Source organism: Patiria miniata, unplaced genomic scaffold (genome assembly GCF_015706575.1).
Source record: "Patiria miniata isolate m_02_andy unplaced genomic scaffold, ASM1570657v1 HiC_scaffold_20, whole genome shotgun sequence".
Classification (NCBI taxonomy): domain Eukaryota; kingdom Metazoa; phylum Echinodermata; class Asteroidea; order Valvatida; family Asterinidae; genus Patiria; species Patiria miniata.
The window spans coordinates 28,384,218-28,409,804 of record NW_024037059.1 but is presented as its reverse complement, the minus strand read 5'-3'; the positions used below and the strand labels follow the sequence as shown (position 1 = coordinate 28,409,804).

Below are 25,587 nucleotides of genomic sequence, written 5' to 3'. Positions count from 1 at the left end.
TTTTTTCCTCTTTTTTTCCCCTTCACTTTTGGACTGAAATGGATTTCAAGTCACCGAACAAGTTTTGAACTAATCACAATTCCTGTCAAACCAAGTCATATAGCCCTAATGAATATTGCACCTTTTTTGGAGTGGAGAAGTTAATAAATTTTGCCAGTCAGCTTCTTTAACAATTTTTGACTGAGAGCAGTAAAGAAATGGGAATGAAAATATCTGCTGGGCGGTTGTAAACTGGTGGCCAGGTCCTTAGCTTGTTTTAAACGTACTTGTCTAAAAACTAGATACAAACGGAAAAGAAAATTGAAAAGTTCTATAACTGAACTAAATAAAGTTGTAATTAAAAATATTTCCGCAAGCACGAAATAAAATGGATACATTCACACAATGTATTCTATGAGAACTACTATTAAAACAAAAAAAAGGCTTTTTATTTCATTATGTCGAATTGTTTACCCAAATTGTGTGATTGTCTAAGTGGTTCAGTTGCATATGTTGACAACACAATTTTCGTGAATGAAAAATGCAGATAAGTGAAACTATTTTCCAACAAGCGCAAATTACAAAAAGACATTTGTTTAGAACTAAGTATTCTACACGGAGTACCTCATGCCTCAGCAATCTTTTATATTATTATATTTTAAAATTGTTTTTATCTTCTGAAATTGTTTGCCCAAAATGTACGATTGCCTTAAATTGTTCAGTTCTATATTCACAGTACTGTCTACATGATACCTTGCTTTTTTGAGGGATATAATTTACAATCAAAGAAAAGCAATTACTATGTGTACTTATTTTTTGATGAGCAGTCAGTGTTTTTGTTGACACTTAAAAGTGCAGCTGTGGTGCTGGTCGTTGGCAGATAACAGGAGAAAGATCGTCACATGGAACGTCATTCCAACCAGATTCTCCCGCTGCTGCACAATCTTCTCTTCCTCCGCCATTATTAGGTTCACCATCCCTCCAGTTTCTGTACTCCACACCAGTAGTGCCATCTTGACACACCCATGTACCTGACACACAGAGAATATTAATGTCTGGTTTTAGTTGGTAAGAATTTTACAAGGAAGCCTTAAAAATGAGAACCATGTTTGTTTGAAGTTTGAAATGTAACTAATGATTTTTTTCCTTTTAAAATGGAGAGAAAAATGTTAAGCTATGAAACTCTTGGAAAATAAAATGCATTCGTTGTTAAAACAATATAGGCCTAAGTTGACAAACCTTCAACTTGAAGATCACTGCAGTTGATCCAAAAGTAGTAGATCATGTTCTTCACAAGGTACTCAGTTTCCTCCTGAGACTGTGGCATGACCAAGACACTTCCCATCTTGATGCACTCCTGGTTTGCCTCAGCCCATGGTAGATTCTCGCTGAGTTGCTTGTAGCATTTGTCACCCCACTGGCTCCAAGCAAGAGGACACGCCCCTCTAATGGAGGCCCCACACCTCTCATTACCACTAGTGCATCTGATCATAAGACAAAGGCTTATCAATCCAACGACAAGACGTTTAGGCAACATCTTTTTCAGATGTTACCAGACTGGTGCCTAGTGGTAAAATGCGCATTGCGTACCCCTTTCTCAGACATCATTCTGCAGTGCCACAATGGAAGCTGTATGGCAGTTGATTTCAAAGTGTTCACAATATTAGTGTTGCGCCAGTGGATGCAAAAAGAATTCACACTTCATATATTTCTGGTGAAATTAATCGATAAACTGCGCTGCGAATTTCATTCTGCCTGCAGAACTCCATTGATACAAAATTCATTCACTATATTTATGGGCATTGAAAGAGGTTGGTTACTACGACTACAGAGGACAGAAGTCTTTGTTAGAGCTTACTACATTGCAAGTGAATATAATTGCAACTTGCATAGTATTTGGCTGGTTGTTCAGAACATGATCATGATACTGATAACCTAGGCCTACTTTTATTTTGATATATCAATGACAATAAATATCTTGTCCCTTCTCAACGCCAATGCTATTTATGCTAAAAAATAAAACGTATCTGTTTTAGCACCACGCGCGTGAGGCACATACTGTAGACATGACCAAAGGGATGTTTCACAAAACATGAAGTAAATTGTAGAAGAAAGATTGTTGGAAGTTAGTGAATTTTTGACTTGCTTTAAAAGTTTTAACCAAAAGGTATTTATAAAATAAATACCTGCTTGGATGGTTTCAAACAAGTACGTTAAAAATTGGTGACCAGGTCCCTAGCTGGTATTGAACTTACTTGGTTAAAAACGGCCAAGCACATATTTATTCCCTTAGTAGCTATATCAGTGAATGCATTGGGTTCATATTACCAAGTTAACACTGTAACAGAACTGATGTTATTTAACATTAAAATGAGAAAAAGACTTGAACGAAGGTGAAATTGAAAGAATCAGACAAAATATTCTGAGAAAGGTGCTCCATAAGCAAAGATATAACAAATGACAAAGTCTTGACTAAATACTGCAGCATCAGATTTTCATTTATTTCATGCCATCGAATAGTTACAGATCAAATTGAGATAAAAGGAAACGAAAATTGAAAAGTTCTGTATCTAAATTGAAATAAACATATAATTAAACTATTTTCCACAAGTACAAATGTTAAAAAAGATACATTCATACATGCATTCTGTGAGGACTACCAACACATCAATTTTCATCATTTAAAAACATTGTTTAATCATGTCAAATTGTATGCCCATTTTTATAATTGCCCAAGTGGTTCAATGGCATATATTCGTTTGCTCTGAAAAATTGCGGAGCAACAAGTGAAACTGTTTTCCAAATAGCACACATTGAAAAGATACATGCTTAGGACTAAGTATCCTCTGAAGAGTACCAAATTCATTAACAATTGTTTGATTATTACATTTTAAAATTGTTATTCGAATTTTAAAAGTGTTTGCCCAAAGTTTGCAAATGTACAAATTGTTCAATTGCATATTCACAGTTCTGTCTATAGGATGCCTTGCTTTTCTGAGGGATGTAATTTTCAATAAAAGAAAATGAATTGTTATGTTTTTTATGACAAGTCGGTTGTTTGTTGTCACTTAGAAGTGCAGTTGTGGTGCAGGTCGTTGGCAGATAGTGGGAACGTGATTCTCACATGGTACATCATTCCAATCACCAGCAGGACTCAATACTGCACAATCTTCCTTTCCCCAGCTATTACTAGGTTCACCCTCCTTCCAGTTTCTGTACTCCACATAAGTGGTGCCATCTTGACACATCCATGAACCTAACACACACAGACATATATAATGTCAGGTTTTATTTGGCTTGAATTTGACTGTGAAGCTTTAAGATTCATGTATGTTTGACGTTTGAAACTTTTAATAATGAAATTACTTTGCTTTCCAAAATGAAAGCAACATTGTTTCCTCTAAACAATTTGGAAATGGAAGTCAGTCAATATTTTAGCAATATAAGTTGACAAACCTTCAACGTGAAGATCATTACAGTTGATCCAAAACCGGCTGTACATGTTGTTCTGAAGAAACTCAGTTTCCTCCTGAGACTGTGGCATGACCAAGACACTTCCCATCTTGATGCACTCCTGTTTTGCCTCAGCCCATGGTAGTTTCTCGCTGAGTTTCTTGTAGCATTTGTCACCCCACTGGCTCCAAGCAGGAGGACACGCCCCTCTAATGGAGGCCCCACACCTCTCATTACCACCAGTACATCTGATCATAAGACAAAGGCTTATCAAGCCAAAGATGAGACGTTCAGACATCTTTTTCAGATGTTACCGGAATGGTAACGAGTGGTGAAATGAAGGGTGTTATTGTCATCTATCCTATATGGTAGTTTAGCTCGCTTGACGTGCCTTCAATTTATTCTGCCCCAATGCACACAAAGAGAATATTTCAATTGGACACATTGGCTAGCCTTTCCTATGTGAATTTGAAACACGTATCCGATTCTTATTTACTGGAATTGCCAAGGTTACCATAATTTCATTTCTATACAGACCACATAAAGTAAAGATTAGTGGCTTTTTAGAAAGTGAAGGCTGAATATTGATTCATGGAATCTTTTTTGTTGCTCCATGAATGGAGAAGTAGGGCATATGGTTTGAATATACATGTACAAGGTTTATGTACTGCATTTTACAGGCTCAACAGAAAATTCCAAATTTATCATTGGTTTCTCTAACCAAAAAAAATCGTATGCTGAATATCTGATTGATATGTTGTGAAGTTATACAGCTCCTGTCAGTTCCTGTATACCCTCATGATACAAACAATATCACATAGAAGGCCTCGCCAGTTCTCATACCACCGACATACTACCAATAGTTAGATCTACAGTACAAGCATTTGTCCATCAACAATTCAACACAAATAAACAGCCTCCCTCGGTCATCAATGCCAATAATCTGGAGATGTATTTTAATCCAAAGTTTAGGCCAAAACTCATGGACGACGCACAACTCTTCATGAAGCATTGTACCAATGCAAGAGATTCATCTCCGACTTTTTTTTACCAAAACAAAAAATAAAATAAAACATTGAACAAAGAGAAAAATAATTGCAGAAATTATTTTAACAAAATGATGCTGTGCATTCAAAGTATTTAGATGTTTAGCCTATATATACAAGTGATCAACTCCACCAAATAGTGAAACAGAAGGTTAAATAAGAGCAGTAATTTCTCTATACTACAGAATTATCTGTCTGAGAATCTTTAGGTACCATTCTTCCATGTTAAATTGCAGAAGTGAAATTGCTCATTTATAGCAACACTAAAAGATCAAGTATGTTCACACTGTCATTCTTCTTCCTATTGGGAATTATTTTCCTGTTTGAGCTACTACTTTGTCATTTTTCACTAGGCTGTAGCTAATAGAGGTCTTTTGAGATGTAATATTTAGATTTGTTTCAAGAGTGTGTCCTGCAGGCTTTTCAAATGACTGCATGGCAGAATATGGTATTATGGATGTGTTCAAACTGACTAACAAACGTCTTGCAAGATAACTGAATCGTTTTTGTCTTCGTGATTTTTGCTGATTGTAGAACAACAATGAAAGTCGGATTGAGAGTGTCTCTGTTTTTGGGTGATGGTTTTCCACTGTAAGTTTCAAAGGTGTAGTTGGGTGCAGGCTTCGTGCACATTGCGGATTGTTCCCGTTTGCAGGGGAAGTCATTCCATTGGCCTGTGGTCGTCCAGACGACGGCACAATCCTCTCCAGCGTTGCTGTATGCCTTGGCATTATCTGGTTGACCAAGTTCCCAGTTCCTAGAGGTTATGCTCTGACCATTCTGACACTTCCATGAACCTATAAAAGTATTGTAGAATATAAACTTTGTGTGAAATGCATCGACAGAATATGAACTCTTTCAACTTTTTCCAATGTCTCAAAGTTCTGGTGTCTATACTTGTAGTAGGTGGAAAAGGAGGGATCTCTACCGAATTTACTTTGTACGTACCTTCCCTTTGAAGATCATTGCAGTCAATCCAAAACCGAGGACTAAACCGGCTCTGAAGAAACTCAGTTTCCTCCTGAGACTGTGGCATGACCAAGACACTTCCCATCTTGATGCACTCCTGTTTTGCCTCAGCCCATGGTAGATTCTCGCTGAGTTGCTTGTAGCATTTGTCACCCCACTGGCTCCAGGCAGGAGGACACGCCCCTCTAATGGAGGCCCCACACCTCTCATTACCACCAGTGCATCTGATCATAAGACAAAGGCTTATCAAGCCAACGACAAGACGTTTAGGCAACATCTGTTTCAGATGTTACCAGACTGGTGCCTGGTGGTAAAATGCGCACTGCGTACTCCTTTCTCAGACGTCATTCTGCAGTGCTAAAATGGAAGCTGTATGGCAGTTAATTTTAAAGTGTTCACATTATTAGTGTTGCGCCAGTGGATACAGAAAGAATTCACACTTCATATATTTCTAGTGAAATTAATCGATAAACTGCGCTGCGAATTTCATTCTGCCCGCAGAACTCCATTGATACAAAATTCACTATGTTTATGGACATTGAAAGGGGGTTGATTACTATGACAACGGAAAACAGAAGTCTTTGTCAGAGCTTAAAACTAAGGTGGGACATTGCAAGTCAATTTAATTGCATCTCGTGATCATAATCAGAACGTGATCATGATCCTTATAACCTTGGCCTCCTTTTTGGATATATCAATGACAATAAATATTTGTTTTAGCACCAGGCGCGTGTGGCCCATACTATAGACATGACCAAAGGGATGTTTCACAAAACATGAAGTAAATTGTAGAACAAGATTGTTGGAAATTAGTGAATTTTTGACTTGCTTTGAATTTTTTTGACCAAAAAGTATTCATGAAATGGGAATAAATAGATGTTTGGATGGTTTTAAACAAGTACGTTCAAAATTGGTGACCAGGTCCCTAGCTGGTATTGAACGTACTTGCTTAAAAACGGCCAAGCACGTATTTATTCCCTTAGTAGCTATATCAGTGAATGCATTGGGTTCATATTACCAAGTTAACACTGTAACAGAACTGATGTGGTTATAATGAAAGTGAGAAAAAGACAAGAAAAAAATGTGTGAAATTGAAAGAATCAGACAAACAATTCAGAAAAAGGCACTTGACAAGCAAAGATATAACATAAGACTCAATATATAACTTCACTAAATACTGCAGCATCAGCTTTTCATTTATTTCATGTCATCGAATTGTTACATTTCAAATTGAGATTATCTTACAAAAGGAAACGAAAACTGAAAAGTTCTGAAACTGAAATAAATAAATATGTAATTAAAAATATTGTCCACGCGCACAAATGAACAAAGATTCATTCATACATGTATTCTGTGAGGACTACGAATAGGATTGAAAACAAAAACAAAAATTCATTGTTTTTTCATCATCTCAAACTGTGCACTCAGATTTTGTGATTGTCCAAGTGGTTAAATTGGATATACTCACAATATGTTCACAGTGAAATAAAAATACAGAAAATTAAGTGAAACTATTTTTCAACAAGCACAAATTACAAAAAGAGATAGTTTAGAACTAAGCATTTAATAAGGAGTACCTCATGCATCAACAATCTTTTTATTATTCTATTTTAAAATTGTTTTTTTATCTTCTAAAATTGCCCCAAATTTGTGATTGTCCGAATTGTTTAGTTGCATATTCAGAATACTTTAGACATGATAATGTGCTATTTCGAGGGATACGATTTACAACTTAAGACAATAGATACCAATGTGTGCTTATTATGTTTTTTTTTTTTTGATAAGCATTCATTTGTTTATACTTAAAAGTGTAGCTGTGGTGCTGGTCGTTGGCAGATGACAGGAGAGTCTCCATTACATGGTACATCATTCCAATCACCGCTAGCTGTCACTACTGCACAGTCTTCTATTCCTTTAGCATTATTAGGTTCACCCGTCTTCCAGTTACTGTACTCCACATCAGTAGTGCCATCTTGACACACCCATGTACCTAACACACACGGAGAATACAATTGTTTGGTTTTATTTGGTTAGATTTTTACTGTGAAGCTTTAAGACATGAAAACAATGTTTGTTTGAAGTTTGAAAAAATAATAATAAAATGTCTTTCCTTTCCAAAAGGAGAGAAAAATTGGTTTTTTTTGCGAATAACTTGGAAATAGAATTCAGTCAATGTTTAAGAAATATAAGTTGACAAACCTTCAACTTGAAGATCACTACAGTTGATCCAAAACTGTCTGTGCATGTTGTTCTGAAGAAACTCAGTTTCCTCCTGAGACTGTGGCACAACCAAGACACTTCCCTTCTTGATGCACTCCTGTTTTGCCTCAGCCCATGGTAGATTCTTGCTGAGTTGCTTGTAGCATTTGTCACCCCACTGGCTCCAAGCAGGAGGACACGCCCCTCTAATGGAGGCTCCACACCTCTCATTACCACCAGTGCATCTGATCATAAGACAAAGGCTTATCAAGCCAATGATGAGTCGTTTTGGCAACATCTTTTTCAGATGTTACCAGACTGGTGCCTAGTAGTGAAATGAAGATTCTTTTCTCTCATCAATCGGTGATTGCAGTAGTGAGCTTGACAATGCAGTCAATATTTTCTTTTCATTAACTACTCTCTTTATTTATTCTGCCCCAATGGACACAAAAAGAATTTCTTAATTGGACAAGTTAGCAAGCCTACGTGCCTTTGCAGCATGCATCTGTTATTGATATTTACCTGAAATACCATGGTTACGACAATTTCATCTCCATTCAGAGCACTTCCTTTCAAAAATACTTGCTTGTTTATAAAAGCGAAGGCCAACTGTAAGCATCGATCCAAAGAATTGAATGGAGGCGTAGGCTCATGGTTGGAATATACAAGGTTCCGATACTGCGTTTTGTAGAGTCATCAGAAAATGCCAAATTTGTTTTTGGATTCTACCCAAAAACATCATAAAGGTGTCCATGCATTCTGAGTACTATACACACATTAAAATATTGGTAGTTTAAGAGACAAGTCAAACTTTATTTCCAGGAACATACTTTGAAATCCAGCAAAATATCTGATACAAGTTTTTTTCTGTATTTTTTTCCTCTTTTTTTCACTTTCACTTTTGGACTGAAATGGACTTAAAGTCCTGTTTTTGCCTTGGACCCAGAACCGAACAAGTTTTGAACTAATCACAATTCCTGTCAAACCAAGTCATATAGCCCTAATGAATATTGCCCATTTTTTTGGAGTGGAGAAGTTAATAATTTTTGCCAGTCAGCTTCCTTAACAATCAAATGCTACATTTACATTTTGAAAGCAAACATCTGTGTGGCCAATTGATACATTGGCTCGTATTGCCCAGGCAACACTGTTAGTTGAAATGAGGAACTAAAATGAAAATTTAAAATCTCTGAAATTGAAAGAAAAATAAATAAATAGTAAAACAAGAGTTAATTCCACAGCAAAATTATCGTAAATTCTCTAGTGTTCTATAAGGACTACCATCAACGTGGCTATTTAAAGAAAACCAAATTTTTGCCCAATATCTTACAGTGGTTTAAACTGTACAATTTACCTTCTACATGGTACCTTTAAATTTTATTTCATTAAATAAATAACTAACTTTGTGAGTTTTACTTTTTGATTAGAAATCAAAATTTGTATTGCCATATAAGAAGACCATGAGATGAATGTTACACGGGAACATGTTTGTGCAACTTTCTACATCTTAGAAATGCATGAAAACTGTTTGACATTCTTATATTGTTATTTTATTGAAAAGGACCCTTCTTAAACATTAGGCACTGTTTGTGTAAGTTTTAGGGGATTTCTGTTCCAATTGTGACCCAAAACATTTTTGCGTACCGAAATATTTGTGCGAAAGTTTGCTCATTGGCTTACTGTCTTGAACTGAAATAGCAATGAATCATCAAAGAAAAGAACATTTAGGACCGCAACATGTCCACAATTCTGGTAACGTTTGGTTGCTGAAATAGCAATAAAATGGAGGTTTCTGCCTGAAATGACATCAAACTTTTGCTTATGAATATGTAAATTTGCATTAGCATAAAAACGGACCATAATAAGGCTAAGTGGGACACAAAGGTGCATTTTCGAGGATTGCATCCAAAACATTACATTACATGGGCCCTTTATAGGTGCAGCTGTGGTGCAGGTCGTTTGCAGATAGTGGGAACATGAGTCTCACATGGTACATCATTCCAACCAGTCTCTTTTGCTACTGCACAATCTTCTCCTCCCTCGAAATTATTAGGTTCAGCAGGCTCCACCCTCCAGTTTCTGTACTCCACATCAGTAGTGCAATCTTGACACACCCATGTACCTAACACACACACAGAGAATGCTTATGAGTGGTTTTATTTGGATTGAATTTTACTTTGAGCTTTAAGAATTGAGAAGCATGTATGTTTTGAAGTTTGAAATGTTGATAATGAAATTAGTTTCCCTTCCAAAAGGAAAGAAAGATTGTGAACAACTTGGAAACAGAATTCAGTCAGTGTTAAAGAAATATAAGTTGACAAACCTTCAACGTGAAGATCATTGCAGTTTATCCAAAACTTGTCGTTCAGGTTCTTCAGAAGAAACTCAGTTTCCTCCTGAGACTGTGGCATGACCAAGACACTTCCCATCTTGATGCACTCCTGTGTTGCCTCAAGCCATGGTAGATCTTCACTGCCTTGTTTGTAGCATTTGTCACCCCACTGGATCCAAGCAGGAGGACACGCCCCTCTAATGGAGGCCCCACACCTCTCATTACCACCAGTGCATCTGATCACACGACAAAGGCTTATCAAGCCAACGACAAGACGTATAGGCAACATCTTTTTCAGATGTTACCAGACTGGTGCCTGGTGGTGAAATGCGCATTGCGTACCCCTTTCTCAGACGTCATTCTGCAGTGCTACAATGGAAGCTGTATGGCAGTTAATTTTAAAGTGTTCACATTATTAGTGTTGCGCCAGTGGATACAAAAAGAATTCACACTTCATGTTCTAGTGAAATTAATCGATAAACTGCGCTGCGAATTTCATTCTGCCCGCAGAACTCCATTGATACAAAATTCACTATGTTTATGGACATTGAAAGGGGGTTGGTTACTATGACAACGGAAAACAGAAGTCTTTGTCAGAGCTTTCTAAGGTGGGACATTGCAAGTCAATTTAATTGCATCTCGCGTAATATTTGGTTGGTAATATCTGGTTGTTCAGAACGTGATCATGATACTGATAACCTTGGCCTACTTATATTTTGATAAATCAATGACATTAAATATGCTGTCCCTTCTCAATGCCAATGCTATTAAAAAATAAAACGTATCTGTTTTTGGCACCACGCGCGACGCGCATACTATAGACATGGCCAGTGGGGTGTTTAAAAAAACATGAAGTAAATTGTTGAACAAAATTGTTGGAAATTTGTGAATCTTTTGCTTTGAATTTTTGACCGAAAGGTATTCATGAAATAGGAATAAATATCTGCTTGGATGGTTTTAAACAAGTACGTTCAAAATTGGTGACCAGTTCCCTAGCTGGTATTGAACGTACTTGGTTAAAAACGGCCAAGCACATATTTATTCTCTTAGTAGCTATATCAGTGAATGCATTGGGTTCATATTACCAAGTTAACACTGTAACAGAACTGATGTTATTTAAAATGAAAATGAGAAAAAGACTTGAAAGAAGGTAAAATTGAAAGAATTACACAAAAAATTCTGAGAAAGGTGCTCCATAAGCAAAGATATAACAAATAACTAAGTCTTGACTAAATACTGCAGCATCAGATTTTCATTTATTTCATGCCATCAAATTGTTACATTTCCGATTGAGATTATCTTATAACGAAAATTGAAAAGTTCTGTATCTAAATAAAATAAACATATAATTAAACTATTTTCCACCAGTACAAATTTAAAGAAAGAAGAAGATACATTCCTACATGTATTCTGTGAGGACTACCAACATAATTATCTTTTTAAAAAACTGTTTTTCATCATCTCAAATTGTATGCCCAAATTGTGTAATTGTCCAAGTGGTTCAGTTGCACATAATCGTTCTCTGTGAAAAATTGCAGAGCAAAAAGTGAAACTATTTTCCAAATAGCACACATTAAAAAGATGCATGCTTAGGACTAAGTATCCTCTGAAGAGTACCAGATGCATTAACATTTGTTTGATTATTACATTTGTAAATTGTTATTCATTTTCTGAAAGTGTTTGCCCAAAGTTTGTGTGTGTCCAAATTGACTTTGTTCAATTGCATATTCACAGTACTGTCTATAGGATGCCTTGCTTTTCTGAGGGATGTAATTTACAATAAAAGAAAAATGAAGTGTTATGTTTTTATGACAAGTCGGTTGTTTGTTGTCACTTAAAAGTGCAGTTGTGGTGCTGGTCGTTGGCAGATAACAGGAGAGAGATCCTCACATTGAACATCATTCCAACCAGATTTTCCCGCTGCTGCACAATCTTCTCTTCCCCCGCCATTATTAGGTTCACCCTCCCTCCAGTTTCTGTACTCCACATCAGTAGTGCCATCTTGACACACCCATGTACCTGACACACACAGATAATATGTTATGTCAGGTTTAATTGGGCTTAAATTTCACTGTAAAGCTTTAAGAATTGAGAATCATACGTTTGACGTTTGAAACGTTTAATAATGAAATTACTTGCTTTCCAAAATGAAAGCAACATTGTTTCCTCTAAACAATTTGGAAATGGAAGTCAGTCAGTGTTTTAGCAATATAAGTTGACAAACCTTCAACGTGAAGATCACTACAGTTGATCCAAAACCGGCTGTGCATGTTGTTCTGAAGAAATTTAGATTCCTCCTGAGACTGTGGCATGACCAAGACACTTCCCATCTTGATGCAATCCTGTTTTGCCTCAGCCCATGGTAGTTTCTCTTTCAGTTTTTGGTAGCATGTGTCACCCCACTGGCTCCAAGCAGGAGGACACGCCCCCCTAATGGAGGCCCCACACCTCTCATTACCACCAGTGCATCTGATCATAAGACAAAGGCTTATCAAGCCAATGATGAGACGTTTAGACAACATCTTTATTAGATGTTACCAGACTGGTTCCCAGTGGTGAAATGATGGGTAATATTGTCATCTATGCTTTATTGTAGTTTAAAAGCGCTTGACGTGCCGTGAATTTATTCTGCCCCAATGTAGCAAAGAGAATGTTTCAATTGGATGCATTAGCTATCCTTTTCCATGTGAATTTGAAACACGTATCTAATTCTTATTTACTGGAATTGCAATGGATACCATAATTTCACGTCTATACAGACCACATACAAAACAATGAAGTGGCTTATTTGAAAATGGAGGCTGAATATTGATCGATATAATCTTTTTTATTGCTCGACGAATGGAGAGGTATAGGGCTCATGGTTTGAATATACAAGGTACATGTACTGCATTTTGCAGAGTCATCAGAAAATGCCAAATTGATCATTGGATTCTAACCAAAAATTCATAAAAATATATTTCATGATGCTGAATATCTTAGTGGTATGTTGTGAAGTTATAGAGCTCCTGTAAGTTCCTGTATACCCTCATGATACAAACAAGATCACATAGAAGGCCTTGCCAGTTCTCATACCACGGACATACTACCAATAGTAAGATCTACAGTCCAAGCATTTATCCATCAACAATTCAACATGAATAAACCGCCTCCCTCAGTCATCAATGCCAATAATCTGGAGATGTATTTTAATCCAAAGTTTAGGCCCAAAACTCACGGGCGACGCACAACTCCTCATGAAGCATTGTACCAGTGCAAGAGTTTCATCTCCGACTTTATTAACCACAAATAGAGCAAAGACAACATCGAGCAAAAAGAACAACTGTTTAGTACAAATATGCTGTGAATTTCAGCAAAAATAAAAGTTGTGCATTTAAAAGTCACAAAGCCTACACAAATGATCAACTGCACTAAAAATGGACATTAGTCAAAAAAGGAATTATGCGTTATTATATATGTCTTATATTTAACTGAAAAAGTATAGCTTTGTACAATAGAACTTGTTATTTTTCAACAATTTGAGTCTAAATTAGATTGAAAATGTTAACAACAATACAGTGTGACAATTCAGTTGGTAATCTAAAAAAAACATGTGTATTAAATCATGGTACCCATCTTCATGGATTAGGTTCATACTAGTCTTGATCCAAGACTGAGGTGGTTTTTTTATTCCCTTATTTTGCAGCCAGTCCCGTGACAAACGCGGTTAAGTTGCGGCAGTGGTGGAGGTCTCTATCAACAACATGAATCAAATCCAGTCTTGAAAATATTGGCAGCGCTACCCAGGGTATTCCGAGCATACCTCACATGCATGCATTAGCTTGAATACAGCGTGCATGCGGTATGGTCGGAATGCCCTGGGTAGCGCTGCCAATATTGCAAAGACTGGATTTGATTCATCTTGTTGGTATTGACCTTGCTTGTCACGGACGGGCTGTACTATACGGCGAATAAAAATCCAAGTCTGGTTTTGTACCAAGACGACCGGTAGGTTCATACTATCAAGGTACATGTAACACTCACAGTATACTGATTTGGCTGAAATTAAAAGTGAGATAAAGAATTGAAAGAATTATTCTACTAACTCAGAAAAACATGGCTCCACAAGCAAAGATATTTGACTTGTAGTATTTTGTACCCTTGGACTAAGTACTGCAGCATCAGATTTTGCATATTGTTATGTTAACCGTTTGTTGCATTGCTACCAAATATCCAATTGCCCCAATGATTTAATTGATTAATTATTCAGAACACTTCAACAACTACATTGTACATAATCCATTTTATGTTTGATTTTTTTGTGATAAATATTATGTGATCAGTGTGATCTCTCAAAGCTTGGAAAGGAAAACAAATGAATTCAAAATTAAATTCAAATTTAAAAGCAAAAATCTGTGTGGCCACTTGATACATTGGTCGTCCAGGCAACACTGGATATTGAAAATGAGGAACTAAATTGAAAATCTGTGAAAATGAACAAAGATATTAATAAATAAATAAAAAAGAATTGTTTCCACATTTTGTTTCTCAAGTATTGTCTAAGGACTACCAACAACAAAACTTTTTTTTCCAATTGTTTTTTTTTCCCAAAAGCTACGATGGTTCAAAGAGTTCAATTGCCTATTCACAATGCTTTCTACATGATTTCCTTCATTTTTATTTATTTAATTAATTAAGTTGGTTTGTGAGCTTTACTTTTTGTGAGGAGTGAGTTTTTTTGTTGCCATTTAAAAGTGCAGTTGTGGTGCAGATCGTTTGCAAATAGTGGGAACGTGATTCTCACATGGTACATCATTCCAACCAGTTTCGTCTGCTACTGCACAATCTTCTCCTCCCCCATTATTATTAGGTTCATCAGTCTCCTCCCTCCAGTTTCTGTACTCCACATCAGTAGTGCCATCTTGACACACCCATGTACCTGACACACACACACAGAATATAAATAACTGGTTTTATTTGGTTGGAATTGAAGACGTGAGAACCATGTTTGTTTGAAGTTTGAAATGTTAATAATGAAATGACTTTCCTTTCCAGAAAGAGAGAAAAATGGTTTCATATGAATATCTTGGAAAATAGAATTTATTCATTGTTAAAGCAATATAAGATGACAAACCTTCAACTTGAAGATCATTACAGTTGATCCGAAAGTAGGGGGCCAGGTTCTTCTGAAGGAAGTCAGTTTCCTCCTGAGACTGTGGCATGACCAAGACACTTCCCATCTTGATGCACTCCTGTTTATCCTCAGCCCATGGTAGATCCTTGCTGAGTTGCTTGTAGCATTTGTCACCCCACTGGCTCCAAGCAGGAGGACACGCCCCCTAATGGAGGCCACACGCCTCTCATTACCACCAGTGCATCTGATCATAAGACAAAGGCTTATCAAGCCAACAATGAGACGTTTAGGCAACATCTTTTTCAGATGTTACCAGACTGGTGCCCAGTAGTGAAATGAAGATTCTTTTCTCTCATCAATCGATGATTGCAGTAGTGAGCTTGACAATGCAGTCAATATTTTCTTTTCATTAACTACTCTCTTTATTTATTCTGCCCCAATGGACACAAAAAGAATTTCTTAATTGGACAAGTTAGCAAGCCTACGTGCCTTTGCAGCACGCATCTGGTATTGATATTTACCTGAAATACCATGGTTACGACAATTTCATCTCCATTCAGAGCACTTCCTTTCAAAAATACTTGCTTGTTTATAAAAGCGAAGGCCAACTGTAAGCATCGATCCAAAGAATTGAATGGAGGCGTAGGCTCATGGTTGGAATATACAAGGTTCCGATACTGCGTTTTGTAGAGTCATCAGAAAATGCCAAATTTGTTTTTTGGATTCTACCCAAAAACATCATAAAGGTGTCCATGCATTCTGAGTACTATACACACATTAAAATATTGGTAGTTTACGAGACAAGTCAAACTTTATTTCCAGGAACATACTTTGAAATCCAGCATAATATCTGATACAAGTTTTTTTCTGTATTTTTTTTCCTCTTTTTTTCACTTTCACTTTTGGACTGAAATGGACTTAAAGTCCTGTTTTTGCCTTTGACCCAGAACCGAACAAGTTTTGAAATAATCACAATTCCTGTCAAACCAAGTCAGATAGCCCTAATGAATATTGCCCCTTTTTTGGAGTGGAGAAGTTAATAATTTTTGCCAGTCAGCTTCCTCATAAACAATCAAATGCTACATTTACATTTTGAAAGCAAAAATCTGTGTGGTCAATTGATACATTGGCTCGTAGTGCCCAGGAAATACTGTAAATTGAAAGTGAGGAACTTAAATGAAAATTGGAAATCTCTGAAATTGAAAGAAAGATAAATAAATAGTAAAATACAAGTTAATTCCACATCAAAACTATTCTATATTCTCAAGTATTCTATAAGGACTACTATCAACGTAGCTATTTTTAAAAAACAAATTGTTGCCCAAAATTTTACAGTGGTTCAGACTGTACAATTTTTACATTCTACACGTTACCTTTAATATTTATTTAATTAAATAAATAACTAACTTTGTGAGTTTTACTTTTTGATTAGAAATCAAAATTTGTATTGCCATATAAAGAGACCATGAGATGAATTTTACACAGGAACATGTTTGTGCAACTTTTTACATCTTAGAAATGCATGAAAACTGTTGGACATTTTTATATTGTTATTTTATTGAAAAGGACCCTTCTTTAAACTTTAGGCACTGTTTGTGTAATGTCATTTCAGGAAGACACTTTCAAACAGTTTTTGCGTACTGAAACATTGTGAAAAAGTTTGCTCATCGGCTTACTGTCTTGTACTGAAATAGCAACAAATCATCAAAGAAAAGAACATTTAGGACCGCAACATGTCCACAATTCTGATAACGTTTGGTGCTGAAATAACTATAAAGTGAAAGTTTTGCCTAGTTTGTAAATTTTTGACTTGATTTGAATTTCCGACTGACAGATATTAATGAAATGGGAATAAAAATATCTGCTGGCCGGTTGTAAACTGGTGGCCAGGTCCTTAGCTTGTTTTAAATGTACTTGTTTTACTACATTGAGATAAGGCCTATCTTACAAAAGGAAAAGAAATTTAAAAGTTTTAAAACTGAACGAAACAAAGACTTATTTTAAAATATTTCCACAAGCACAAATTAAAATAGATACATTCACACAATGTATTCTATGAGGACTACTATTAAAACAAAAAAGTTCTTTTTTTTTCATTACGTCGAATTGTTTGCCCAAATTTTGTGATTGTCTCAGCAGTTCAGTTGCATATGTTGACAACACATTTTTCGTGAATGAAAAATACAGATAAGTGAAACTATTTTCCAACAAGCGCAAATTACAAAAAGACATTAGTTTAGAACTAAAGGATTCAATAAGGAGTACCTCATGCCTCAGCAATCTTTTTTATTATTATATTTTAAAATTGTTTTTCATCTTCTAAAATTGTTTGCCCAAAATGTACGATTGCCTTAAATTGTTCAGTTGCATAATCACAGTACTGTCTACATGATACCTTGCTTTTTTGAGAGATATAATTTACAATAAAAGAAAAGAAATTACTATGTGTACTTATTTTTTGATGAGCAGTCAGTGTTTTTGTTGACACTTAAAAGTGCAGCTGTGGTGCAGGTCGTTGGCAGATAACAGGAGCGAGATCGTCACATGGAACGTCATTCCAACCAGATTTTCCCACTGCTGCACAATCTTCTCTTCCTCCGCTATTACTCGGTTCACCATCCTTCCAGTTTCTGTACTCTACATCAGTAGTGCCATCTTGACACACCCATGTACCTGACACACAGAGAATATTAATGTCTGTTTTTTATTTGGTTAGATGTTTACAATGAAGCCTTAAAAATGAGAACCATGATTGTTTGAAGTTTGAAATGTTAATAATGATTTTTTTTCCTTTCCAAAAGGAGAGAAGAATTGTTTGCTATGAAAATCTTGGAAAATAGAATTCATTCGTTGTTAAAACAATAGAAGTTGACAAACCTTCAACTTGAAGATCACTGCAGTCGATCCAAAAGTAGTAGATCATGTTCTTCACAAGGTACTCAGTTTCCTCCTGAGACTGTGGCATGACCAAGACACTTCCCATCTTGATGCACTCCTGGTTTGCCTCAGCCCATGGTAGATTTTCGCTGAGTTGCTTGTAACATTTGTCACCCCACTGGCTCCAAGCAGGAGGACACGCCCCTCTAATGGATGCCCCACACCTCTCATTTCCACCAGTGCATCTGATCATAAGACAAAGGCTTATCAAGCCAATGACGAGACGTTTAGGCAACATCTTTTTCAGATGTTACCAGACTGGTGCCTGGATGTGAAATGCGCATTGCGTACCCCCTTCTCATCAGATGTCTTTTTGCAGTGCTGCATTGGAAGATGTATGGCAGTTAATTTTAAAGTGTTCACATTATTAATGTTGCGCCAGTGGATACAATAAGAATTCACACTTCATATATTTCTGGTGAAATTAATCGATAAACTGCGCTGCGAATTTCATTCTGCCTGCAGAACTCCATTGATACAAAATTCACTATGTTCATGGACATTGAAAGGGGGTTGGTTACTATGACAACGGAAAACAGAAGTCTTTGTCAGAGCTTTCTAAGGTGGGACATTGCAAGTCAATTTAATTGCATCTCGCATAATATTTGGTTGGTAATATCTGGTTGTTGAGAACGTGATCATGATACTGATAAACTTGGCCTACTTTTTGGATAAATCAATGACAATAAATATCCTGTCCCTTCTCAATGACAATGCTGTTAATCCAAAAATGATTATATTGTATCTGTTTTTAGCAACACGCGTGCGAGGCACATACTATAACATGGCCAGAGGGTTTTTTCCCCAACAAAACATGAAGTAAATTGTTGAACAAAATCGTTGGAAATTTGTAAATGTTTGACTTGTTTTGAATTTTTTTGACTGAAAGGTATTTACGAAATGGGAATTAATATTTGCTTGGCCGGTTTTAAAGAAGTACGTTCAAACCGGTAACAAGTTCCCTATCTGGTTATAACATACGTGCTTAAAAACGGCTAAGCACATATGTATTCCTATAGTAGCAATGTCAGTTTATAATGCATTGGGTTCATATTACCAAGTTAACACTGTAACAGAACTGATGTTATTTAAAATGAAAATGTGCAAAAGACTTGAAAGAAGGTGAAATTGAAAGAATTAGAGAAAACATTCTGAGAAAAATGCTCCATAACCAAAGATATAACAAATAACTAAGTCTTGACTAAATACTGCAGCTTCATATTTTCATTTATTACATGCCATCCAATTGTAGCCTAATTACATTACCAAAGGAGACTATTCTTAGAACAGGAAACGAAAATTGAAAAGTTCTGTAACTAAATAAAATAAACATATAATTAAAATATTTTCCACCATTACAAATAAAAAAAAAATACATTCATACATGTATTCTGTGACGACCACCACCATATATATTTTTATCTTTTTAAAACATTGTTTTTCATCATCTCAAATTGTATGCCCAAATTTTGTAATTGTCCAAGTGGTTCAATTGCATACATTCGTTCTCTGTGAAAAATTGCAGAGCAAAAAGTGAAAGTATTTTCCAAATAGCACACATTGAAAAGATACATGCTTAGCACTAAGTATCCTCTGAAGAGTACCACATGCATTAACAATTGTTTGATTATTACATTTGTAAATTGTTATTCATTTGCTGAAAGTGTTTGCCCAAAGTTTGCGAGTGTCCAAATTGACTTTGTTCAATTGCATATTCACAGTACTGTCTATAGGATGCCTTGCTTTTCTGGGGGATGTAATTTACAATAAAAGAAAATGAATTATGTTTTTATGACAAGTCGGTTGTTTGTTGTCACTTAAAAGTGCAGTTGTGGTGCAGATCGTTGGCAGATAGTGGGAATCGGATGATCACATGGTACATCATTCCAATCACCAGAAGGATTCACTACTGCACAATCTTCTTTTCCCCCGCCATTACTAGGTTCACCATCCCTCCAGTTTCTGTACTCCACATCAGTAGTGCCATCTTGACACACCCATGTACCTGACTAAAACAGATAATATGTAATGTCAGGTTTAATTCGGCTTAAATTTCACTGTAAAGCTTTAAGAATTGAGAATCATACGTTTGACGTTTGAAACTTTTAATAATGAAATTACTTTGCTTCCCAAAAGGAAAGCAACATTTTTCCTGTGAACAATTTCTGAATGGAATTCAGTTAAAAATAAGCAATATAAGTTTGCAAACCTTCAACTTGAAGATCACTGCAGTTGATCCAAAAGTAGTAGATCATGTTCTTCACAAGGTACTCAGTTTCCTCCTGAGACTGTGGCATGACCAAGACACTTCCCATCTTGATGCACTCCTGGTTTGCCTCAGCCCATGGTAGATTCTCGCTGAGTTGCTTGTAGCATTTGTCACCCCACTGGCTCCAAGCAGAAGGACACGCCCCTCTAATGGAGGCTCCACACCTCTCATTACCACCAGTGCATCTGATCACAAGACAAAGGCTTATCAAACCAACGATGAGACGTTTTGGCAACATCATTTCAAGATGTTACCTCACTAGTGCTCAGTGTAGATATGAAGCTACGCTCTCACTGTCAGCTACTGTTTGTACCTTATTATTGCCGGGGCTATTATGCTCATCAAGAGCTACCGTCAATATTTTCTTCCAATATTAAACCTGCCCTTCAAGTTGAGTCTTTTGAATAAATGTGTCAAGTTATATATTGGCTTGACCCAACTCATCCTCAATGCATTATATCGGCCAACAGACTTCATCAGAGATTTGTTATTTCAGTTTATGAAGATGGACTCGCTGTTATGAAGCTTCTGCAATTGGTGATTAACGCTCCACTTCTTTTGCTGGATCGTTATTTTTTACTTTGTATCAAGTGACTGGCTGAGTTACTGACTGGTAGATGATTTCAGCAGTGATCTCACTAGATTGCTTTGGGTTGTTAGTATTTCGTTTAATTTGACACTCGCCCTTCAATTGGAGTTTTGATTGATGGTGTGCAGCTAGTCTTTAGTGCGTTGTATCAGTCAAGGCATTTCATCTTAGATTTGTTGTATCAGTTAATGAAGATTGACTCACCGTTATGAAGCCTGCTTCAAACTGGGTCGCTAATTACTGCTTCTTTCTTTGTGTGTGACATGTCATTACTACACTGAGAAGCTAATCAAGTGGTTGACCAAATTTAAAAGGTTTCAGATTGCTTGATTGACTTCAATGCCTCAGGCCAGACAGCACAAACATTGTGCATATTTAGTGTTTAAATTGTACATAGACAAAACGCCAGTAATTCTTGAGGGGAAGTCACGTGATCTACACTACGCCAATTTTGGTGAAAGTTGGGTAGGCTTCTTTGGCAATATTTCGTCTTTCTTTGTAAGTTTGCCCACCAATACAAAAGGATGGCGAAGGTCATTTTGAACAACATATGTGACCATTGGCGTATTCAAGCAATTGTTTTTAACCCCCCGTCTCCCCGAAAAAAAGAGAAACATTTGTGGGATTTTTAAATGCTTCCTGAATCTCTGGATGCCAATGCTTATTCATTGTCTGAAGTTGCAAGATTTTTGTTGGTTATCCCAAATGAAAACGTTTAATAGTAATACAGACGTTTAAACAACAAAAGTAATTTCTGTATACCACAGAATTAGTGCACAACTTAGCGTTAATATTATGTTGTATTTGGTGGTGCATAAGGTATTTCCTAACATTTGTTCTGTTTGTTCGAGGTTCATGTTATGTAGTTAACACTGGAACAGAATTGATCTTGTTTTAAAATTTCAGTGAGAAAAGGACTTGAGAAAACAGAAATCTATGAAATTAAAAAAAATCAGATAATTAAATCAGAAAAAGGTGTTGCACAAGCAAAGATATAGCAAAAGAGTATATAACTTGACTATACAGCAACATCAGATTTTCATTTTAATATTTTATGTAATCAAATTGAGATTATCTTCCAATCGAAACGAAAATTGAAAAGTTCTGAAACTGAAAGTAATTAACAATATTCTCCACAAGCACAAATTAGAAAAGAAACATTCATACATGTATTCTGTGAGGACTACCAGGATTTAAAAAAAAGGTGAACTGTTTTTTCATCATCTCAAATTGTGCGCCTTAAAAGGTGTGATTGTCCAAATGGTTCAGTTGCCTATGTTGACAACGCATTCTTCATGAATAAATAATATGGAAAATAAGTTAAACTATTTTCCAACAAGCACAAATTACAAAAAGGTATAATGTTTAGAACTGAGTATTCGATAAGAAGTACCTCTTGCATCAACAATAATTTAGAGTATTATATTTTAAATTGTTTTTCATCTCTTAAAATTGTTTGCCCAAAATTTGCGATTGTCCGAATTGTTTAATTGCATATTCACAGTACTTTCTACATGATACCTTGCTTTTTTGAGGGATGTAATTTACAATAAAAGAAAAGAAATTACTGTGTACATATTTTTTTGTTGACACTTAAAAGTGCAGCTGTGGTGCTGGTCGTTGGCAGATGACAGGAGAGAGATCGTCACACGGTACATCATTCCAGTCACCAGCAGGTCTCACTACTGCACAATCTTCCTTTCCCTGGCGATTACTAGGTTGACCCTCCTTCCAGTTTCTGTACTCCACATCAGTAGTGCCATCTTGACACACCCATGTACCTGACACACACAGAAATATATCATGTCAGGTTTTATCGGGCTTGAATTTGACTGTGAAGCTTTAAGATTCATGTATGTTTGACGTTTGAAACTTTTAATAATGAAATTACTTTGCTTTCCAAAATGAAAGCAACATTGTTTCCTCTAAACAATTTGGAAATGGAAGTCAGTCAATGTTTAAGCAATATAAGTTGACAAACCTTCAACGTGCTGATCATTACAGTCGATCCAAAACTTGTCGATCAGGTTCTTCTGGAGGAACTCAGTTTCCTCCTGAGACTGTGGCATGACCAAGACACTTCCCATCTTGATGCACTCCTGTTTTGCCTCAGCCCATGGTAGTTTCCCGCTGAGTTGCTTGTAGCATTTGTCACCCCACTGGTTCCAAGCAGGAGGACACGCCCCTCTAATGGAGGCCCCACACCTCTCAGTACCACCAGTGCATCTGATCATAAGACAAAGGCTTATCAAGCCAACGATAAGATGTTTTGGCAACATCATTTTCAGATGTCACCAGATTGGTTCCCAGTGGTGAAATGAAGGGTGATTTTGTCATCAATCCTTTATTGTAGTACTGCGCTTGACGATGCCGTAAATTTATTCTGCCCCAATGGACACAAAGAGAATTTTTCAATTGGATATGTTAGCAAGCCTTTGCTGTGTGCCTTTATAACACATTTCCGATGCTTGTTTACTTGAATTGCCATGGTTACCACGATTTCTATGACTACAAGCATCGGTCCATAAAATCTGTTGTATTCATTTATTCATACATTTATTTCAATATTGCTGAAAATACCAAACACAAAATGAGTCGATGAATAAATATAATAAATTAATCAACAAGTAATGTAAACAATTCAAAAATGGCTTCACGGATGAAAGCTTATGCTCATGGTTGGAATATACAAGGTACCGGTTCTGCATTGAGTAGATTCATCAGGAAATGCCAAATTAAATTTTGTTTTTGGATTCTACCAAAAAACATCATATAGGTGTCCATGCATTCACAGTGCTATACACAAATAGAAATATGGGTAGTTTGCGGCTCAAGTCAACCTTATTTCTAGGAACATACTTTGAAATCCAGAATAATGTCTGATGAAAGTTAACTCTTTTTTCCCTAGTTTTGTTTTGAGTTTTGGACCGAAATAAACTTGTAGTACCGATTTTGCCTTGGAAACTTGCAGAACTTAACAAGTTTTGAACTAATCACAATTCCTGTCAAACCAAGTCAGATAGCCGTAATGAATATTGCCCCTTTTATAGAGTGGAGAATTTAATAGTTTTTGCCAGTCAGCTTCCTTAACAATCAAATGCTACATTTACATTTTGAAAGCAAAAATCTGTGTGGCCAATGGATACATTGGCTCGTATTGCCCAGGCAACAATGTAAATTGAAAGTGGGGAACTAAAATGAAAATTAGAAATCTCTGAAATTGAAAGAAAGATAAATAAACAGTAAAATACGAGTTAATTCCACATCAAAATTATTCTATATTCTCAAGTATTCTATAACGACTACCATTAACATAGCTATTTTTAAAAAACAAATTGTTGCCCAAAATTTCACAGTGGTTTAGACTGTACAATTTTAACATTCTACATGTTACCTTTAATATTACGATTAAATAAAAAACTAACTTTGTGAGTTTTACTTTTTGATTTGAAATCAAAATTTGTATTGCCATATAATGAGATCATGAGATGAATGTTACATGGGAACATGTTTGTGCAACTTTTTACATCTTAGAAATGCATGAAAACTGTTTGACATTCTTATATTGTTATTTTATTGAAAAGGACCCTTCTTTAAACATTAGGCACTGTTTGTGTAATGTCATTTCAGGAAGACACTTTTCAGTTTAGGGGTTTTCTGTTCAAACAGTTTTTGCGTACTGAAACATTGTGAGAAAAAGTTTGCTCATCGGTTTACTGTCTTGCACTGAAATAGCAATGAATCATTAAAAAAAAGAACATTTAGGACCGCAACATGCCCACAATTCTGATAACGTTTGGTGCTGAAATAACGATGAAATGAAGGTTTTTGCCTGCAATGACATCACACTTCTGTTCATGAATATGTAAATTTTTATTAGCATAAAAACGGCCCAAAATAAGGCTAAGTGGGACACAAAGGTGCATTTTCAAGGATTGCATCTAAAACATTACATTGCATGGGCCCTTTATAGGTGCAGCTGTGGTGGAGGTCGTTTGCAGATAGTGGGAACATGAGTCTCACATGGTGCGTCATTCCAACCAGCCTCTTTTGCTACTACACAATCTTCTCCTCCCCCGAAATTACTAGGTTCACCATCCCTCCAGTTTCTGTACTCCACATCAGTAGTGCCATCTTGACACACCCATGTACCTGACACACACAGAGAAAAATAATGTTCGGTTTTATTTGGATTGAATTTTACTTTGAGCTTTAAGAATTGAGAAGCATGTATGTTTTGAAGTTTGAAATGTTGATAATGAAATTACTTTCCCTTCTAAAAGGAAAGAAAGATTGTTTCTTGTGAACAACTTGGAAATAGAATTCAGTCAGTGTTTAAGAAATAGAAGTTGACAAACCTTCAACTTGAAGATCATTACAGTCGATCCAAAACTTGTCGATCAGGTTCTTCTGAAGGAACTCAGTTTCCTCCTGAGACTGTGGCATGACCAAGACACTTCCCATCTTGATGCACTCCTGTTTTGCCTTAACCCATGGTAGATCCTTGCTGAGTTGCTTGTAGCATTTGTCACCCCACTGGCTCCAAGCAGGAGGACACGCCCCTCTAATGGAGGCCCCACACCTCTCATTACCACCAGTGCATCTAATAATAAGACAAAGGCTTATCAAGCCAACGTCAAGACGTTTAGGCAACATCATTTTCAGATGTTACCAGACTGGTGCCTGGTGGTGAAATGCACA

The 25,587-nt window shown here is 36.3% G+C and overlaps 8 protein-coding genes across 8 annotated transcripts; all 8 read right to left on the bottom strand.

The window, feature by feature from the left end:
• Positions 1 to 801: 801 nt before the first annotated feature.
• LOC119727979 (lactose-binding lectin l-2-like) lies at positions 802 to 1,528 on the bottom strand (the record flags this gene model as incomplete). The annotated part of the gene is made up of 2 exons (XM_038200060.1): positions 802 to 1,010; positions 1,219 to 1,528. Coding segments are annotated over 2 exons (495 nt in total), but the record flags the coding sequence as incomplete, so codon positions are not given.
• Positions 1,529 to 3,047: 1,519 nt separating this feature from the next.
• On the bottom strand, positions 3,048 to 3,730 carry LOC119727978 (lactose-binding lectin l-2-like). The gene is made up of 2 exons (XM_038200059.1): positions 3,436 to 3,730; positions 3,048 to 3,235 (listed from the first exon to the last, which is right to left on the bottom strand). Exons 1-2 carry the CDS (start codon positions 3,728 to 3,730, stop codon positions 3,048 to 3,050), a joined length of 483 nt encoding a protein of 160 aa, XP_038055987.1.
• A 3,519-nt stretch (positions 3,731 to 7,249) lies between these two features.
• On the bottom strand, positions 7,250 to 7,950 carry LOC119727977 (C-type lectin domain family 4 member E-like). The gene is made up of 2 exons (XM_038200058.1): positions 7,647 to 7,950; positions 7,250 to 7,437 (listed from the first exon to the last, which is right to left on the bottom strand). The coding sequence occupies exons 1-2, from the start codon at positions 7,942 to 7,944 to the stop codon at positions 7,250 to 7,252; spliced, it is 486 nt and encodes a 161-aa protein (XP_038055986.1). The 5' UTR covers positions 7,945 to 7,950.
• Positions 7,951 to 11,812: 3,862 nt separating this feature from the next.
• On the bottom strand, positions 11,813 to 12,500 carry LOC119727976 (lactose-binding lectin l-2-like). Its single transcript, XM_038200057.1, has 2 exons — positions 12,203 to 12,500; positions 11,813 to 11,997 (listed from the first exon to the last, which is right to left on the bottom strand). The coding sequence occupies exons 1-2, from the start codon at positions 12,498 to 12,500 to the stop codon at positions 11,813 to 11,815; spliced, it is 483 nt and encodes a 160-aa protein (XP_038055985.1).
• A 4,781-nt stretch (positions 12,501 to 17,281) lies between these two features.
• LOC119727153 (lactose-binding lectin l-2-like) lies at positions 17,282 to 18,266 on the bottom strand. The gene is made up of 2 exons (XM_038199016.1): positions 17,969 to 18,266; positions 17,282 to 17,764 (listed from the first exon to the last, which is right to left on the bottom strand). The coding sequence occupies exons 1-2, from the start codon at positions 18,264 to 18,266 to the stop codon at positions 17,580 to 17,582; spliced, it is 483 nt and encodes a 160-aa protein (XP_038054944.1). The 3' UTR covers positions 17,282 to 17,579.
• Positions 18,267 to 19,845: 1,579 nt separating this feature from the next.
• On the bottom strand, positions 19,846 to 20,538 carry LOC119727355 (lactose-binding lectin l-2-like). Its single transcript, XM_038199218.1, has 2 exons — positions 20,238 to 20,538; positions 19,846 to 20,033 (listed from the first exon to the last, which is right to left on the bottom strand). The coding sequence occupies exons 1-2, from the start codon at positions 20,536 to 20,538 to the stop codon at positions 19,846 to 19,848; spliced, it is 489 nt and encodes a 162-aa protein (XP_038055146.1).
• Positions 20,539 to 22,479: 1,941 nt separating this feature from the next.
• LOC119727413 (hepatic lectin-like) lies at positions 22,480 to 23,171 on the bottom strand. The gene is made up of 2 exons (XM_038199279.1): positions 22,868 to 23,171; positions 22,480 to 22,667 (listed from the first exon to the last, which is right to left on the bottom strand). The coding sequence occupies exons 1-2, from the start codon at positions 23,166 to 23,168 to the stop codon at positions 22,480 to 22,482; spliced, it is 489 nt and encodes a 162-aa protein (XP_038055207.1). The 5' UTR covers positions 23,169 to 23,171.
• Positions 23,172 to 24,853: 1,682 nt separating this feature from the next.
• On the bottom strand, positions 24,854 to 25,554 carry LOC119727975 (lactose-binding lectin l-2-like; the record flags this gene model as incomplete). The annotated part of the gene is made up of 2 exons (XM_038200055.1): positions 24,854 to 25,038; positions 25,245 to 25,554. Coding segments are annotated over 2 exons (495 nt in total), but the record flags the coding sequence as incomplete, so codon positions are not given.
• Between the last annotated feature and the right edge of the window lie 33 nt (positions 25,555 to 25,587).

Bases quoted from the DNA above. Each gene is read 5' to 3' on its own strand.
- LOC119727977 (XM_038200058.1), bottom strand. From the start codon at position 7,944: ATGTTGCCAAAACGACTCATCATTGGCTTGATAAGCCTTTGTCTTATG. The intron at 7,438-7,646 runs GTTTGTCAACTT...CGTGTGTGTTAG, and splicing joins TAGTGATCTTCAAGTTGAAG to GTACATGGGTGTGTCAAGAT.
- LOC119727355 (XM_038199218.1), bottom strand. From the start codon at position 20,538: ATGATGTTGCCAAAACGTCTCATCGTTGGTTTGATAAGCCTTTGTCTT. The intron at 20,034-20,237 runs GTTTGCAAACTT...TGTTTTAGTCAG, and splicing joins CAGTGATCTTCAAGTTGAAG to GTACATGGGTGTGTCAAGAT.
- LOC119727153 (XM_038199016.1), bottom strand. From the start codon at position 18,266: ATGTTGCCTAAACGTCTCGTCATTGGCTTGATAAGCCTTTGTCTTATG. The intron at 17,765-17,968 runs GTTTGTCAACTT...TCTGTGTGTCAG, and splicing joins CAGTGATCTTCAAGTTGAAG to GTACATGGGTGTGTCAAGAT.
- LOC119727978 (XM_038200059.1), bottom strand. From the start codon at position 3,730: ATGTCTGAACGTCTCATCTTTGGCTTGATAAGCCTTTGTCTTATGATC. The intron at 3,236-3,435 runs GTTTGTCAACTT...TGTGTGTGTTAG, and splicing joins TAATGATCTTCACGTTGAAG to GTTCATGGATGTGTCAAGAT.
- LOC119727976 (XM_038200057.1), bottom strand. From the start codon at position 12,500: ATGTTGTCTAAACGTCTCATCATTGGCTTGATAAGCCTTTGTCTTATG. The intron at 11,998-12,202 runs GTTTGTCAACTT...TGTGTGTGTCAG, and splicing joins TAGTGATCTTCACGTTGAAG to GTACATGGGTGTGTCAAGAT.
- LOC119727413 (XM_038199279.1), bottom strand. From the start codon at position 23,168: ATGATGTTGCCAAAACATCTTATCGTTGGCTTGATAAGCCTTTGTCTT. The intron at 22,668-22,867 runs GTTTGTCAACTT...TGTGTGTGTCAG, and splicing joins TAATGATCAGCACGTTGAAG to GTACATGGGTGTGTCAAGAT.